Source organism: Punica granatum, chromosome 3, assembly GCF_007655135.1.
Source record: "Punica granatum isolate Tunisia-2019 chromosome 3, ASM765513v2, whole genome shotgun sequence".
NCBI classification, from domain to species: Eukaryota; Viridiplantae; Streptophyta; class Magnoliopsida; order Myrtales; family Lythraceae; genus Punica; species Punica granatum.
Genome location: NC_045129.1, coordinates 72575 through 90887, shown reverse-complemented (window position 1 = coordinate 90887; position 18313 = coordinate 72575). Strand labels below are relative to the sequence as shown.

Genomic DNA, 18313 nt, shown 5'->3' with positions numbered 1-18313 from the left:
GAATTTCCAGATAAATATTAAATGAATTACACTTTCGTTAATTCTTACACTCCAGCATTATGTGCGGTCCTGTACTTATAATCAATGATGATAGGTAGGTAAACACTCAACACAACGCACGCAAAGGGAATGGGAAGGAGGATTGGGCGGGCATGCAGGCGGCATCAAGTAATCTTTTATGAGCTTCATAAAAGAAGGGCCCTCCGCAAGTCAAATGTTATATTCAGGTAGGAATTATCTTTTCTAATTCACACACACACGTGTATATATATATATAAATGAACGTAAAAGAGATAGAAGGTTTTGAAATAACTTTTCTCTCTTACATTACTGATTGAAAAAAAAAGATACATATACAGATGTACAAGAGTAATTATAGAAGCTATCAAGAGAAATATTTTACACATTAAATCTACAAGATATCATTGCTATAATTACATGGAATTGGATGTATCAGGAATCGAAGAATTCGAAAATGATTTCCCTCTTTGATATGCTGAATCTTCAGGATTTATTTCCCTTACAACCCCCTCAAACCGGTCACGGGTAGGGCCCAAAGATCGAGTTTGGTCTGAATGTCAAGTAAGGTAGCACGAACCATTGGTTTGGTAACAATGTCGACCACTTGAAGAGATGTCGGAACAAAGCGAGTGACAATAGGACCAAGGGCCACTTTTTCCCGGACAAAATGGTAATCAATTTCCACATTTTTTGTGCGAGCATAAAACACTGGATTAGATGTAAAATGAATTGCCAAAATGCTGTCTGAGAAAAGAATAGAAGGTTTTAGTTGATAAACACCAAGATCTCGTAGTAGTTAGGAAATCCATGTAAGTTCAGCAGTAGCGACCGCAAGCGCTCGATACTCCGCCTCCGCAGTCGAACGAGCAACTGTCTGTTGCTTCTTAGCAGCCCATGAGATACAATTTGCACTGAGAAATGTTCAGAACCATGTTGTGGACCGATGTGTTTCTTTACATCCAGCCCAGGATGGCATCGGCAAGTGCATATAGGCCAAGGCTATTGGACAATAAAATGCGGAGACCTAAATGAAAAGCGCCTTGTATATATCGAAGTATCCGCTTAACACACTGAAAGTCAGCTAACGTTGAAGAATGCATATGCTAAGAAACCACATTAATAAAATAGGAGATATTAGGGCGTGTAAGAGTAAGATATTGAAATGCTTCGACAAGACTCCGATAATACGAGGGATCAAAAAAAATTGTTCATCTGCCTTGGCCAGGGGCTGCTTAAGCGCAAGTGGAGTCGCAATAGACTTGCATTGTCCCATTAATGCCCGATCAAGGACATCAGAGGCATATTTCTTATGCGAGAGAAACATTCCTTGTGTTGTTCGAGTAACCTCAACTCCAAAAAATAATGAAGAGACCTAAGGTTTTTCATTGAGAAGGCACGACGGCGAGCAAGGATTAGCTCAGTGAGCAAAGAGTCGGAATCTGATGAGACAATAATATCATCAACATAAAAGAGAAGTATAACCATATGAGAGTCCCGATGAAGAACAAATAGTGAGGGATTCGCTGAGCTGCATGTGAACCCATATTCATGAAGAAAGGTGTTGAACTTTTTGAATCATGCTCTTGGAGCTTGTTTGAGTCCATAGAGAGTACGCCGAAGAAGACACACATGATCCAGGTAAGTAAGATCACGAAAACCTGGAGGTTGCTCCATATATACTGGAACATCAAGGTTGCCATGTAAGAAGGCATTTTTGACATCAAGTTACCTGATGGACCAGTTACGAACAACCGCAAGAGTAAGAACAATTCGAATGGTACCTGGCTTAACAACTAGGTTAAAAGTTTCAAAGAAGTCAATGCCTTCTTCTTGGTGGAAGCCTTTGGCGATGAGTCGAGCCTTGAGTCGATCGAAGGAGCCATCTGCTTTAATCTTGGTCTTAAAGATCCACCTGCAGCCCACGACATTCATGTGCGAGGTACGAGGCACTAGTTCCCTCATTCGATTTATGTGAAGAGCTGCTAAATCCTCAAGCATTGCATCCTTCAAGCCAGGATGCTTGAGAGCTCCCTTGACACTTCGAGGCTCTGCGTGAACATTGGATAAAGAGAGATGAGCAAATTTTAGATTGGATTTGATATGCCAGAACTTGTTCGAGTTATCATAGATGAGTTGAGGCTGCTGTAAATGAGCCATGAGGCTATGTATCGACCTTTGTCAAGTTGATAGTAGCAGATGGAACAACAACAGAAGAAGTGGCTACAGCGGGAGCTTCAATTGGTAGACACCCGATGCCACGTGACATAATTGAAACATCGGGTAAACTTACAGAAGTGGAATCAGTAGGAGACTGACCCCCAGAGGAAGCTCCAGCAAATGCAATCCTAGATGCAGGACCAGCAGAGGCACAACCGGGATGAGGCAACCCGGGCTGATGAGAAGCTGAACCAGAGGTCGAAGGACACTAACTGTCTGTGTTAAACAACTGAGATCACTCAAGTGATGTGTTCCATAAAGAAGACTCCCCCCCGAGAAACAACCTCTCCCTATGAATCAGACTTGAAAGAGAAAGAAGATCCATAGAAAATAACATGGCGAGAAATATAAACTCGACCACTAGAACGATGAAGACATCTATATCCTTTATGCTTCTCACTGTAGCCAAAGAACATGCATGGAAGAGACCGCTTCTCGAACTTGTTTGCAGAGTAATGGCGAAAATACAGATAGCACAAGGAGCCAAAGACGCGAAGTAATGAGTAATCCGGTCTCTTGTTAAACAACACATCATACGGGCTTTTCATAAGCAAAGGAGTTGAGGGGAGCCGATTAATAAGAAATACAACTATGGTAAACGCTTCAACACAATAGGTTAGTGGCATTGAGGCTTCATACAGCATAACAAGCCCCAGTTCAATAATCTGCTGGTGTCTTCTCTCAGCCACCCCATTTTGTTCAAGAATGCTTGAACACAAAATGAAATGTTGTATACCACAGTTAATTAACTGTGCTACAAATTCCTTATTAACAAATTTGCCTTTACCATCTAATTGAAAACACTTTATCTTCCAGTCAAATTGATTTTTCACCATTTTTTGAAAGGAGATAAATATATCGAGGAAATTTGACTTCCTTTTTAAATGGTAGATCCAACAGTAACTAGAAAAGTCATCAACAAGTACAACATAAAATCGAAAGCCTTGCATTGACGAAACCGGGGCTGGACCTTATAGGCCACAATGGAATTTTTACAATGGAAAAGAACTCCTAGAATAATACGGGAAAAGGGCAGCTTGGAACTTTTACTTATTTGACAGCTCTCACATAAGTCAAAGCTATTCTTATTAGAAGGAACTGAAATGAGACCCTGCTTCCAGAGGTGCTCAAGAGCTTAATCATGAGAATTCCCTAACCGTTGATGCCACACTTCCATGGGAGCAGACTTATTTCGGTATGAAAAGTAGGTAGCCCATCCCATGCTTCTATCCGTATGGAGTCTGAGGTCTTTAGTGCCTATCACCAGGACCCGATGAGACTTGGAGTCCTTGATACAAAAGCTAGATTCATCAAACACAAAATAGCACGGGTAATCACTTGTTCATTGCAAGACAGAGAGCAAGTTCTTCTTAATGTCGGGAGCAACCAAGACATCCCGCAACGGCAATTGACTCGGTGAACTACCAATATAACTTGTTCCAGTGTGAGTTATAGGCAGATAAGTGTTGTTTCCAACCATTAATTTCTTCGAACCGTGATAGGGAGCCAGGTTATGAAGTTTACCTGGGTCATTAGTGATATGGACATTGGCTCTCGAGTCTGGATGCCATTCTTCGTCAGTCGAATCTGTGATATGCAGAGCAGCCAGAGCTTGAGGAATTTCAGTATCTTGGTAGCTATTTTCAAACTGATGATAGCATTTCAACGCAATGTGACCTCGATCCTTGCAAATTTGACAAGTAGGAACACCAAGCTTGTATGAACTAAAGGAGTTTGATGCATCATGGTTTTTGTGCTGGGAGGATTGTTGTGAACGTCCACCACGATCAGATGAGCTCCCGCCCCGATACATGCCTTTGCCCTTTTTATTATTGTGGTATCCACCTCGAGTCTGTGCTGCAAAAGCCATAGATTGATTCATAGTAGAATTGAGGAGCCTCCTATTCCGTAGCTCATAGCCTTTGAGTTGAGACACGACATCAACATACGATGGAATTGGCTGGCGGAGCGTTGTCATCTTGGAGGATTCATATTTGTCTCCAAGACCAGCTAGCAACCTGAAAACTTTGGTATTTTCCTCAACATGTTTACCAATAGCACTGAGTTGATCGCATATTAGTTTGAATTCACTAAGATATTTGGCCAAGGTTTTGCCTCCTTTCTCAACAAGTTGGAGTTGAGTGAGAAGATCAAATTCTCAAGCAACGGAATTGTGAGCAAAATGCTCAGTCAATGCTTGCCATACCTGCGTAGAGGTTTGTAATCCTACTGCAAGTCCTAATACCTCTTCCGATAGTGTCCTCACAAGCCAGGTATTGTATTCTCTGGTGCTGGAAATTCTCCAGTGAGAAAACCAAGGAGGTCCTGACTCTCGATTAGAGACAACACCTGTGTCTCCAATAGCATATAGTTCTCATTCAACTTGATAGTGACGAAATTGGTAACATTGAGGTTTGGAGGAAAGGGATATGTTCTGTTGGCTTCGACCATCACGATATTGAAGTGAAAGATTTTGCCTCCTATGGGCTTGATGCCAAATGAACGTAATTACATGGGATTGGATGTATCAGGAATCGAAGAATCCGAAGATGATTTCCCTCTTTGATCTGCTGAATCTTGAGGATTTATTTCCCTTACAATATATATATACATGGAGGTTGAAGAAGAAAGTGGAGTGGTAATCATCGGTGGAGGCATATGCGGCCTCGCAACTGCATTAGCTCTTCACAGGTATGTTCCAGTGCCACCCGACCCTACCAGCCGGGTCCCACCGTCTTGTAGCTACTTAGCTAGGCCTCCATCAGTCTAAGCAAGTTAATCATGTACCCTCGAAACTAATTTCTTCTCACCGAATCTGCTTTGTAAGACTAGACTTCAGTTTGATTTGGACTCTACAGATTGTATATATATATATATATGTACGTAAGTACGTCCGTACGTATGTATAAAGTTAGTACTGGCAGCAAGCAGCTGCACCAGAAGTAATAATAAAATCAAATAATTTGGCGGTGCAAAAGAAATGAACCTGCCTGCAGGCTGCAGGTGGCCATCTCTAATCTATTATGCTCTCAGGCGTCTATATATAGATTATGTTCACATGCATGTACTATATATTGTTATATAAATTATTATTATTTGCATGGCATTGCAGGAACGGGATTGCAAGCGTGATACTGGAGAAGTGCCAGAACCTCAGAGCGACCGGAGCAGCTATTGTCGTGCAGCCCAATGGATGGCGAGCACTAGAATACCTTGGACTCGGAGTCGCTTCCCTCCTTCGATAAACTTCTACTCCTATCCATTCGTTCGTTTCGTGCCTCGCCTGCTAGCTCTACAATTATATTAATTTTAACCTTGCCTAATTATTGCTCTTCGACTTTGATTTCGATTAAGTTCTTCACTACTTCAGTACATGGATGCTCATATATCCATATGTATTTACACATGTATTGGGGACGATATATCAGTCGACAGCAGGAGGCAAGATGCTATACCGCTTGGGTGAGTTTTGATATAGACATATATAAGTATGAATGTATCTCTTTTGGGAGAAATATATGCACACACGCACATACGCACGAATGCATTGTCTGTTTTAGGTCGTTCAAGTAGTTGAATTGTCTACCTAGCTAGGTAGCTTAGCTATACCTACGCCAACCTATTCTGTGTACGTATATAATAATTACTTAGCGAGCGAATACTCGGTGAGTATTACTCAGCTACTTGGCTGTGTAATACATAATCGGAATGCTTGAAATTGATAAACTGACTCCACAACGGGCCCATATATTCCCACTTATAAACATTTGATTGGTTTCAACCAATATTTTTTCTTACTTAGCTTAATGAATTCTTCGCAAGGAATGGAGAATTACGATGTTTTTTTTTTGATGGATGGCAAATTTCATTAATCAAAAGTAATTACAGCAGAGGCCATTAACCCAGTACATCATGAGAGACTAAACCCCAAACTCTACCCCAAAAGGAAACTAATTAGTTGTGTACAAAATCAGGAGAGTTAAACATGTGACCGATTAAAGTAGAATTTACAATTTTTTGTGAGAAACGGGGGTAAACATTGAGTTTCGCTTTCACGTCTGCAAAAACCTTCCGAACTATTGTCGCTGGAGGAGAGATCTGGTTTTGGTAGATTCTGAATTACGATGTTTAAAGCGTATTGATCTCAAAATCGTTGGCAGACAAGTTGCCATCCGGAAAAATACTGGATTAGCGAAAGATTTAGCGGCGGAATATTTCTGCTGTTATGTTTCCGTCGCTAATCCGTCCGCTAACTGTTAGCAGCGGAAATATTCCGCCTCCAATTCGCCACAAAAAAAAAAAGTCTGCTTCTTCTTCTTTAGATGCATGCCCAATCTATCACGGTCTCTCTCTTTAAGATCTCCCCCACCCCTCTCTCTCTCTCTCTCTCTCTCTCTCTAAGCTCTCCCTCTCTCTCGATCTACCGGAGTCCCCAAGCCTCCGGTGATCTCCTGCTGTGCTGCCGCCTGTTGGTGCTGCCCCCACTCCTCGCCCTTCCGCTGGTCGCCCCCCTCCAGGACTCCTAGGCCCAAGCTGCTGACTCCCCCTCCCCTCCTCGCCCTCCCGGAACAACTGCACCCCCTCCAAGCCTCCGATCCCACCGCGTCGACCAGCCCCTAGCTGATCTGCTTCCCTTCCCTCCTCGCCCTCCCAGTGGCCGTCCCCCTCGAGCCCCCGGCCTCCTGCCCCTGCCTTGCCTCCCTCCCGGTGCCGCTGTGCTGCTCCCATACCTGCCCCCTACCCCCGGTGCTCCAACCGTTATTGCCCCGTACTCTGGTGCCCGCCCCCTGCTGGTCGCCTCCTACCCGATCTCCCTCCCGCCGCCCTCCTCCCTTACCTATCTCAACTGATCTGCTTTAAATTTAGGTATAAATAAATAAATAAATATGTATATATATATATAATATGTGTATTTTTATTTTGGTTTTTAGTTACATTTATGCATAATTTCAAACACAAATATTGAACAATACAAATTAAATTTATAATATTAAAGGTTCGTTGATCGCATTTGGGAGTGTTCTGCCTGCTATTTGATTACACGCTGTTGAAGTACGCTCAAATTTCGATATACTGTTAATGCAAATCGATTATTGATTGTTCATGATTCTGCCTAGATTACTCGCTTTTATTTATTAAATAATTATGGAAAAGGAGGATGAGCTTTGGGGAATATTTGTAACCTTCCCATTGGGCATTTGATTATTCTTTAGTAATAAAGACATTATCTTGGTGAATCGATGAATTTAATTTTTCATACTAATTTAACCATATAAATTTTCAAATGATATATGTTAGTAATTTTAAATTATATATGTTGGTAATTTCAAATTATATAAGTGTTTTGCCTACTTTTGATTACATGCGATTGAGGCACGCTCGAATTTCGATATACTTTAAATGCAAATCGATTATCGATTGTTCATGATCCATCCTAGATTAGTCGGTTTTATTTATTAAATAATTGTGAAAAAAAGAGGATGAGCTTTGTGGAATATTTGTAACCTTCCCATTGTGCATTTGGTTATTCCTTGGTAATAAAGAAATTATCTTGATGAATCGATGAATTTAATTTTTCTACTAATTTAACAATATAAGTTTTTAAATTATATATGTTGGTAATTTATTGTTCGTAGATGAATATTCCTCCACATCGCTTGTGGATGTACGATACGACTCATCTTAATGGGTCGGGTCTTAAGAGAACCTTCGCGGATGGGGTTAAAGAATTTATTAAGCATGCTGAGCAGTTTGCTGTCAGAAGGAAACCTCGATGTAAGTACCGTAACAAGATTATCTGTTCTATAGGCCAGACATGTCCGACATCCGGCAGGACTTGCAGTCACAGCCGAAACGTTATAGACATGAAGATACACCACCGGGAAGTTCGATTCAACACACTGAGGTGGACCCATGGTTACCGGGATTTTATACCCGCTACATGGTGCCCCCTGATTCCATCCCACATCAGGAGGTCTTCATTCTCAAACGTCGTATGATGACCCGCTACATCGTTACACGTTTTCCTTATCGGGCCAATTTACTCAACACCGGGAGGCACCCATGTAGCAATATTCTGCGGGACATACGCATGTGGAGTGTGGGGAAGGTAGTCGTATTATGAGTCAAAGAGTGCCTACATCATTGGCCTAATGAGCCTCGCTTGTATAATGGGAGATATTATCTCATACCCCACGGCGATGATGGGTACGCGTTTCTTATTATATTTATGTGTTTGTTAAATTTACAATCTTATTATATACGTTGGTTATTGTAAGGGAGATTAACGAGGGAACGATCACAGTTGTGACTGTTATTAAATTTTTTTTTAATAATGCTTGGGTTGATCCCAATGTGGTCATCCATAGATGGCATCTTGTACCTCACCAAGCAAAGCAGCTGATGTTTCAAGAGTGGAATAATAGTAATGACTTTAAATACATATATCATATGCATTTTATTGAGAAGTATCTTCATTAATTTGAGACCATTAAAAATACAGAAATTGTATTATTGAAATCCGATTTATGAGAAACATGTGTGGACCGCCTTCAATAAAATGGCGAATAAGTGGTTATCGGATATGTTCCACAAGCACTGGACAGGATCGCAGCGAATTCATTGGATTGGGAAGATTCATATGGCGGCCCTGGAGCAGCATTGACAAGAAAACTCTAATAAGAAAATTTCAAAGCCCACTAAAGCGAATCGAAATTCCAATGTTGGAGCATCTGTCCATTGAGGACGATCGCAGTCTTTTGCTACAAAAGCATATCGACAAGTAAGCCACGACGTGTGTTTTATATCAGTAAAATGAATTTATTATGTTAATACCCCATTGTTTGTTTTTTCTTTTATTTGCAGGAGAAGATAACACGCCAACCTGTCAATCACATGAAAATGGACGAGCAAAACCATAAAAAAAAGCATATGGTGCTTGGGTTAATCCGTACATATAAGAAAATATGGTAAGTTGTAATTAAGATCAATTGAAAGGACTTGTTTATTTTTAATTAATGCTTTCTTATATTCAAATTTTATCAACTTATGTAAATTTTCTTATATTTTTTTGTTTGTTTCTATTCTTTAACGGGAGAAGTAAACTCAGGCTTCTTAGTCTCATGACTTCGATGACCTTTCGCCGGAGGTCCAAGCCAAGATTTAGGCGGATGCAATCAGTAGAAGTAAGAAGGGTCGTGTACAAGGGATGAATTTCTTGAGCACTAGCAGCTCTTCATCCAATTCTTTTGGATGTGGACTATCCGGCACGGCGAGAATGACCGATCCATGCAATGATGACGTCAAGGAGTCGCAAGGCATCGTGCACTCCCGATTGGATAATCACGATTTGTGGATGCAATATATCGGAGAGGCCTTGCATAAGCTGATGGGAGTATCCATTCCGCCGGACCTTGCTCGAGGGAAGCAACATTGCACTGATCGTAGCCAGGGCACGGGGCACGAGGAGGATGATGATGGTGACGATGATGGTGATTAGTAAGTCTGGTCCGACCTATGTCGATTTATTATCCTTGTTTGATATGTACTTAGTCCTTTGACATTACGTGGACTCATTTATTAATTACGACATGTACGGATTATTTAATTTTGTTTATGCACACTCCTGTGGACTAATGGACTCATCGTCCTTGTTTGATATGTTGAACAATTGTTGTCTCGGTTAGTATGTTATGAATTTTAAAATTTTTTTCGCCACTTTCGTGGAAATAGCAAGGGAATTTCGGATACTAAATGCATGGAAATTTCTGAAAAAAATGTCATACTTTTTCAACTATTTAGCAAGGGAATTCCCTCGCTAATCTCTCCTGCAATTAGCAAGGGAATTGTCCTCACCAAATAGATGCGGATTTAGTGAGGATTTTTTTTGTTCCTAATAGCAACAAATTAGTTGCGGAAATTTCCTCGCTAAATTTAGCAACGGAAATATCTGCCACTTTCCGTCACTGAATTTAGCGAGGAGGCTTTTAATGACGGGCTTTTTCCATTGTTAATCCGTCGCTATTCATCTCTGTCAATTCCCTAGCCAATCTCTTGCTAAATTTAGCCAGAACCTCGCTAATCCGTCCTGCAATTAGCGAGGGAATTGTCTTCGCTAAATGGCGGCGGATTTATTGAGGATTTTTCGCTGCTAATAGTGACGAAATTGCAGAGGAAATTTCCTCGCTAAATTTAGCAACGGAAATATCTGCCACTGTTTCTCAACGAATTTAGCGAGGAGATTTTAATGACGGACTTTTTCCATCGTTAATCTGTCGCCATTCATCGCTATACTTGTTTAGCGACGGACATGCCCCTCGCTAAATCATGGTTTTTAGTAGCGTTGGTTGCCATGTTATTTCTATCAAGCTGAATCCCTTCACTTGCCGTCCTCTTCTGCTTCAGGATGGGAGTATCCTCAAGCCTCAGGTGAAAACGAAATAAATCATCACCATATACATACATAAATCCATATATATGTATGGGTTTATATGTCTATGGGTATGACATATATAGTGTTTGCGCGCGTGTGTATTTTGCACACATGATCAGGTGGTAATCGGTTGTGATGGGGTGAACTTGATTGTAGCCAATGCTGTAGGCTTAAATCCAACCAGGATATCATCCATGTATGTCATAAGAGGACTTGCAAGTTACGAAAATGGTCATGGTATTGAGAATGAGTTTGTCGTACTGGGTAAAGACGGACTCCAGCTTGGCCGAATACCTATCAACGAGAAGCAGGTTTTCTGGTTTGTAACTCGGAAATGGAAATCCCAAGGTATATATGTACTATATAATATGAATCCATCATGCATCGTGCGACCTGAGGAAAAATTATTCATTAATTTCTTCGCCTTCGATCTCCTTTCCACCAGCAGCTTCTTAGTGAGTAGTCTTTGATAGTTTACATAATTGTCATTATAGAAAGAGTTTCGTGTTGCGTAATGCCATTATACGCATCATATATATGTTTTTGTTGCGAGTGGCTTCCACCATTTTATTTTTATCAACAGACGAGAAAGTATATACTAATCTTTGCACACGTCACATGCACCAAAAGATCAGATGACGAGTTAATCAACCATGATTGATCTTATATGATGCCGATTTAACTATCTCAGAAGATCAGATGCTTATTAAACAGTCATTGCTCAAATGTTTGAATGGATTCCAAGCACAAGAGTGAGACATAGTTTCCCTGAGCGACCTACAAATATTGCACCTCGCCGATTTGAAGTACCGTGCACCGTGGGACTTGCTCAGAACCAACTTTAGACGAGGAACCATGGTGGTAGCTGGAGATGCCATGCACGCAATGGGCCCGTTCCTGGCTCAAGCTGGCTCTGCGGCTCTAGAGGATGCAGTTGTGCTCAGCAGGTGCTTCTTGTTGGCAGATATGCAATATCGCGGTCATAATAAGGTGATGTTGGGATATTGACTCGCATCAACAATAACTGAGGATCAGCAGCGGCATTTGATCAAAGGGATCAGGCCATCACCATCATTACTTCACGAGACATCGGATGTAGTGGAGGTAGCTCTAGGCGAGTTTGTGAGGCAACGCAAGAGAGTGGTACGCTTGTCCACTCAGACCTACCTGATCGGGTTATCCATCCAGACCTCATTGTCTTCGGCTGTTGCCAAGGTTTACAATTTGTCTGGCCATCGCGATTCTTTTCAGAGACACAGCTGGCCATGCAAATTACGATTACGGCTGTCTCAGGATTAATGACTGAAATTAAGGCTATGTCTTCTCATAATTAGCTAAGCTAGCTAGCTAGGTTTTATTCTCAAAAATTCGTTAAGCAACTATCAAGAGCATTAATTAATATTGTGCAGTTAATTATTCCCTCTCGTATATTTTCCCTCGTAACTTATTTTCCCAACCACTCACGATGACACTTAGACTCCGTTGATTTCAAGGAAAGTAGTTTATTTTTTCATATTTGTGAGGATACCAAGGAAAATCATCTCCATATGCTCGGAGAGCTGTGTCAAGTGGGCTCTGGTAACAGAAGGATAAAGAGCATTGTGCACCTAAAAAAGTGAATTCCCAAAATTTGTACACATGAATTTATTGCCTTTTGTTTATAGGTTGACTGAGAACATCTTTTTGTTGACTAAAGGATTTTGTGTTACCAAACACAGAAAAAAATGAAGAATTCATTTTTCTATAAAATATATTTCCTGAAACAAACGGATTTCATTAACATCCAATGATTATTTATTATATGGGAGTATTAGGAAGATAATTAGACATACAATTTAGGAGAACCAAAAAATAAAATAAAATAAGTTAGAGTCCGCCTATATACAAATATGAAAGTTATAATTTAGGTCGGGAAAAATAGGAAAATCACACGCAACACATTAATTCGCTTGGAAAGTATAACGTAGATAAGATATTATACGTACAATTAATTGTTCCGGATAAACAAATGATCTCTGCACTAGGGACAAATTAATCAAATCATTTTTTTTAAACGAAAAAATTAAATTGGAGTGCGTACTAGGGAACAAATCAAGTTTCTACTGAGATTTTGATAGTAGTAGCCATACCTAGCAGGTAGGCAGGTGTGGTGTTCACTTTGGAACTTATAATTATGTATATGCCAATTAAAGAGGTGGTTATAGGATTCCGCTCATATACGAAGTACTATTTGGCTGTGTATCCCCAAAAATCCATTTCCCCTCGCGCGGAGAGTTGACTCATATGTGGAGGCACGGTAGATGGGTTTGCATCCTCGATTTCGAACCTCATCCCCTTTGACGAGTCTTGTTGATGTTGATGAGGATGAGGATCGTTCCCCGTGTGATGAGGAGCCACCAGCATGGCCCACTCATTGTTGATGCCTGTATTGTCTCTGCAGTTGGCTGATCCACCTCCTACGATCGACTGAGACTGAGCTTGAGCCGCTTCACACGTGCCCACCTCTAGCCCAGGCTCACAAGCCTGCTGCTGGTGATGGCTCCCACCGTACCTAAAGCTGTTGCTGCCACTCTCACAGTCCCTCGTGGAGGCATAGTCGTATCCTCCCAACGGTTTCTGTGGGCTAGGGATTAGGGTTTGGGAGGAGGCGGGGAAGAGTGAATACTGAGATGGCTGGAGGTGGCCGGAGTAGTGGAGTGCTAGGTCAGCAGGCTTGTTCAGCTCAAATGGCGGCTGCTGTGGCCGGAGAAGGCCGTAGTTATGGGTGTCCCTATGCACGAATAAGTTGTTGGTTCGGCCTGGTTGATTGGGGATGCTACTGGAAGTGACGTTGCCCAGTTGTTGTTGTTGTTGTTGTTGATGATGATGATCGGAGTTGATGCTACTCCCTCCTTCATTCCCCATCTTGAATAGATTCTTTTTCTTAAACACCCTACACACCACCCAACCATCTTCCTGCGCGTGCACAAATTTGTAACTTTGCATAAATAATATATATACTTTATATATACGAGCAGCAGCAGTTTGCCTCTTAAGACATATATACATATATCTCGAATTCTCTCTCTCCTCACACTCCTCTCGGCCACAGCCACAACACTTCAAAATTATTTAGGAGTCCCACAATTAAACTAGCTACAGTGAGGACAAATTACTCCTCTATATCTTTCATTGTATACATGTGGGAGCCCTAAGCAGTATGATTGTTAAACGCGGATATGATAAAGAAAAAGGAAAATAAAAAAAAACTATGCATGCTCATCAAAGTGATACAGATTGATCACAGCGATACATACTGAATTTCATATTAGAACATCATACGAATATTTCTTTCTGGATGCTAAGATCATACGTTGAGGTTGAAACTATAACTAACAAAAGTGAGTTAATTACTTATCTAATTATTAGTTAGCATTATAATTATGTATGCTTACTATCTATATATATATAAAGTTGTATTCCCATAATAAATATGGTTAGGAAAGTAATTTTATAAATAGTATAAAGTCATAAAGGTAAATATCTAAATGAACAATTATAAATGTATATACAATTAGGACTAAATTAGTAATATGCATATGAATCATTAAATACTTAATAATTTTATTAGACAACATTCTTAATTTAAAATATATAACCTCAAAATTTGTTTATAAAAAAATACAATTTGTTAACATAAATATCTATAAAAAACTTTTGGACATAATTAGTAATTAAAATAAAATTTTATTATATGTAATAATTATGTTTAAATATTGAACACTTTTGAAATAATAATAGATAAATCTATTTAAAAATATTAAAAATAGATGATTTGCACTTCTTTTTTTTTAACAAAATACATGGAGGTTATCTATTACAATTTTTGGAATTCAATTTTTTTAAGAAAATGTAATATGTTTTCTAAGTAATGTCATTTTCTTCATCCATATTTGGTATTATAATACATTATCAATTATTTTAAATTTTTTATTGTATGCACTAATATTTGAATACTTTCAATTTAAGAATATATATAACTTAATAAAAATTTCAATTGTGATGTCAAAAATATTTAAAAATCCATCTAAAAATAATCACTCTAAATAATAACTCGTGCATCCCACGGGCAAAAAAGCTAATAGTTTTATGTAGATCAGAGACCGTAGCTAGATAATTATATATACCTATCCTTGATCTGAGATATTGATAATGTGAATACCCAGTCTATTCAATGCTAGTCATTAATCAGAGAGTATAAGGGCCTCAAAAAATTGTCTTTTCGGCCAATGAACTTTAAGGTGTCGAAAGTTTCATATTTTTGTTTTGTAAATAGGGCTATAGAGACTCCATTTTAACTTAGGTTGATCTGATCTCGGCAAGAAGCATTTGTTCAATGAAAAAAAAAATCTTTTTATGGATCACAGTGCATAGTGTGATATCCAAGGAATTATGTACCGATGTATTTGGTTTTAGAGTTAAGTAGAGTTGAGTTTTAATTTTAATTGGATTGTAATAATTGTGTTGTTGAATTATGAGAAAAAGTATGAAAAAGTAATGAATAGTTGAGATAAAGTGATAATTGTATTGTTGAATTGTGAAAAGAGTAATGGATAATTGAGAGAATTTAGTATTAAAAATTGAATTGAATGGTTAAAAAAATTGAAGAAAAATAAAAAATTAATTATTGTGTTGTTGATTTTTGTTGTATAGTGATTACAGTTAAAGTTAGAGTTAAAATTTTAAAAACTTAATTGCAAAACCAAACGGGCTAGTAAATATTTGTAGAACTTTGTAATAATTTTTTTTTCCGGTTATAAGGGAGATCCATTGACCTAGTACATTAAAATAAAAATAATAAATATCTAATAAAGGAGTATGGGTAGTCCTATTGGGTATCAAATATTGGACCTCTTGGTCGCCAGACGAAAAGTGGGCTATTGTGCTATACCCTCTTTTGATATCCTTAGGTTCTTTTTTGTCTTATAGAAATTTTAATTAATTAGGATTTAGTAGACCAATTAAATATTGACATTTGTGTATTGATAAGACCATTCACTATTTCTTGAAGCTCGATCTCTCACCCGGATTAACCATATAGCCGAGAGAAACCATGAACCAGAATAGAAGATCTTGCCCCACTCATGAGTAAATAAAACTTGAGATAATGGGTGTAATCCGAAAAAATACTCATAAGTGGTTGTTAATATATAAAGTTCAAACCTACGTAATACATGCCTTGACAAGGAAATTAACTAATTTATAGCTATAATAATTATTAGAGCAGACTGACAAATTAAACTCACGCTGTGGTTGCCCTGGAGATCATCGCCATCCTCAAGGCGGTACTCATGCATGATCCAGTCGGTCTTCTGGCCATGGGGAGCTCTGCCTCTGTAGAAAACAAGGGTCTTCCTCATACCAATCTTTCTGTAAGTACTTCTTATGCACTTGTCTCGTCCTGTTGCCTTCCAAAACCCTGCATTGGTCGCTCTGTTGGTTCGTGACCCAGTCGGGTACTTCCTGTCCTTGTGGCTGAAGAAGTACCACTCATTTTGTGGGGTTGATCCAATTCTGCACCTCTCTGCAGCACGCCATCGATCGGTTTTGCATATATACAAATTAATTGAGTAAAGAAACCCAGCTCCCAACGAGTAATTGCATATATACTGTCTTGTGCGCTAATTAAGTCTATTTTAAACCAAGAATTATGGCACCTCGCATATATATTATATGTAGTTATAATACATTCACAACACTCACAGCTCTTATTTTTCCTTTTCTTCTCCTAATTTTTTGATGGTCATTGCTTAGATATTATATTATTGTGAGTGGCTAATACCAGCAGCACCAATATAATGATTTTCAATTAACATTGTTTCAAGTAGGTCGATGTAATTAAGCTCTCTTGATTTTTTTTAATTAAATGTTAGTTGCATATTTGCACGACTAGAAAATTAATGATGATATATGTATGTGTATATATATATATATATATATCATGAAGCTCTGATAGAATAGAATATATTACCTTGGAGCTCCCAAGGCTCCATCTTGTTCAAGTCGACCTCTCGAATGACTTCCATGTCAAATTTTTGGAAGGAAACCTTCTTCTTGAGATAGTATTGGAGCAGCTCTTCGTCAGTCGGGTGGAAACGGAACCCTGGTGGCACGCCCCCATTGCTCGATGATCCCATTTATCCCAATATGTAAAATAGTCAATCCTCTTCTCTGTTTCTCTAGATCTGTCTCTGCTAGCCAGCTACAAATTATAACATCCAACCTCGTACTCACAGCTTCGTCCCGAGCTATAACGTATGAACTGAGCTGAGATATCTCCCTCAATGCATAGACAATGATGACAATAATAACGATAAATGACCTCCTGGCGTGGATCTTGGATTATCAAATGGTGGATGGTGTCTTGATAATTTTGGAGAGCTACCTAGCAATATAAGCAATCTCTTTTGAACGTAATGGGGGGTGCATATATATATGTGTGTGTGTGTGTGTGAGGCTCTCTCTCTCTCTCTCTCTTTCTCGAAAGTGTCAACTGGGGTGTGGTCGATGTGCAAGATCAGGTTTGACGGCCGGTGACTACGCCGGCGGATCTGGTTAAAGCTATCGTAAAAAGCAAGTCTACGCAATTACATCCGGGAAAGCTACAGAGAAATTCCGAATGCATTTCTTTGGACTCCATGCTATGGGAAATTATATGGTGTAATTAATAAAAGGTGGTGATGATGTGATACACACAAGTAATCAATCACCTTTTGAATACTTGTGTGTATCACAAGTATTCAAAAGGTGATTGATTACATAATTTTTTTTATTATAAGGAAGATTCACGGTCTAATACAATGAAATAGAAATCCTGATAACCAATAAAAGAGTACGGATAGTTCCACCAAGTATTGAATTTGGAACATCTCGTTTAACAGGAGAAAGTGTTCGTCACTGTGCTACTTTCTCTTTTGATGATTGACTATATAATTAACACCGCCATAAAATTTCTCAACACGTACTTGTGTATGAGAGTGTACATTGTTAGAAAGTTTTGTCCGATATAAAAAAATCAGAAAAACAAATCTTGGACATAGAAGATAATTGAGTATATGGTCCGGTCTGTTCAGGTTTCTGAATTGGATATAGTTCAAATGCTTATAGTTATAGGTTCAGTGAAAATTTTATCTGTATAATATTACAATTCAACTCAAAATTAAGGTACTAAGTTCTAACTTTTAAATGTTAAAATGAAATAAGTGCTTATGTTTGATAAAATGAAATAAGTTCTCTCTTCTTATGTTTGAAAATTATATAATATTTGACATCCTATTTACATTATTGAATTTCCATTGGGTTTATACAGGCTTGAGCCCATTTCCACTTAAAAATTCAAACTGATAAGTGGTGGTTTCTAAGTCTCATATAAACCAATGAATATTAATACATCTTTTCCATGTGGGATTAATATCTTCAACATCCATCCTCACTTGAACAACTGAGCTCGAGCCGGGCTCATCCTTCTTGCTCGGGTGAGGGGGGACTAACAAGAGACGATCATTTTGGCTGCTCTTTGACATACTAGGTTGGGCATGGTGTTAGTGCGCATGCGCATGAGCACGCATACGTGTAACATGAGCCCTGAAACCATATTTAATTTCC

General features: G+C 39.0%; 2 protein-coding genes across 2 annotated transcripts; one reads left to right on the top strand and one right to left on the bottom strand.

The window, feature by feature from the left end:
- Positions 1–4849: 4849 nt before the first annotated feature.
- On the top strand, positions 4850–11677 carry LOC116199348 (monooxygenase 1-like). The gene is made up of 6 exons (XM_031529673.1): positions 4850–4929; positions 5351–5462; positions 5609–5700; positions 8047–8212; positions 10789–11017; positions 11427–11677. Exons 1-6 carry the CDS (start codon positions 4850–4852, stop codon positions 11675–11677), a joined length of 930 nt encoding a protein of 309 aa, XP_031385533.1.
- A 925-nt stretch (positions 11678–12602) lies between these two features.
- LOC116201256 (protein BEARSKIN2) lies at positions 12603–17076 on the bottom strand. Its single transcript, XM_031532412.1, has 3 exons — positions 16680–17076; positions 15955–16232; positions 12603–13624 (listed from the first exon to the last, which is right to left on the bottom strand). Exons 1-3 carry the CDS (start codon positions 16843–16845, stop codon positions 12896–12898), a joined length of 1173 nt encoding a protein of 390 aa, XP_031388272.1. The 5' UTR covers positions 16846–17076; the 3' UTR covers positions 12603–12895.
- Between the last annotated feature and the right edge of the window lie 1237 nt (positions 17077–18313).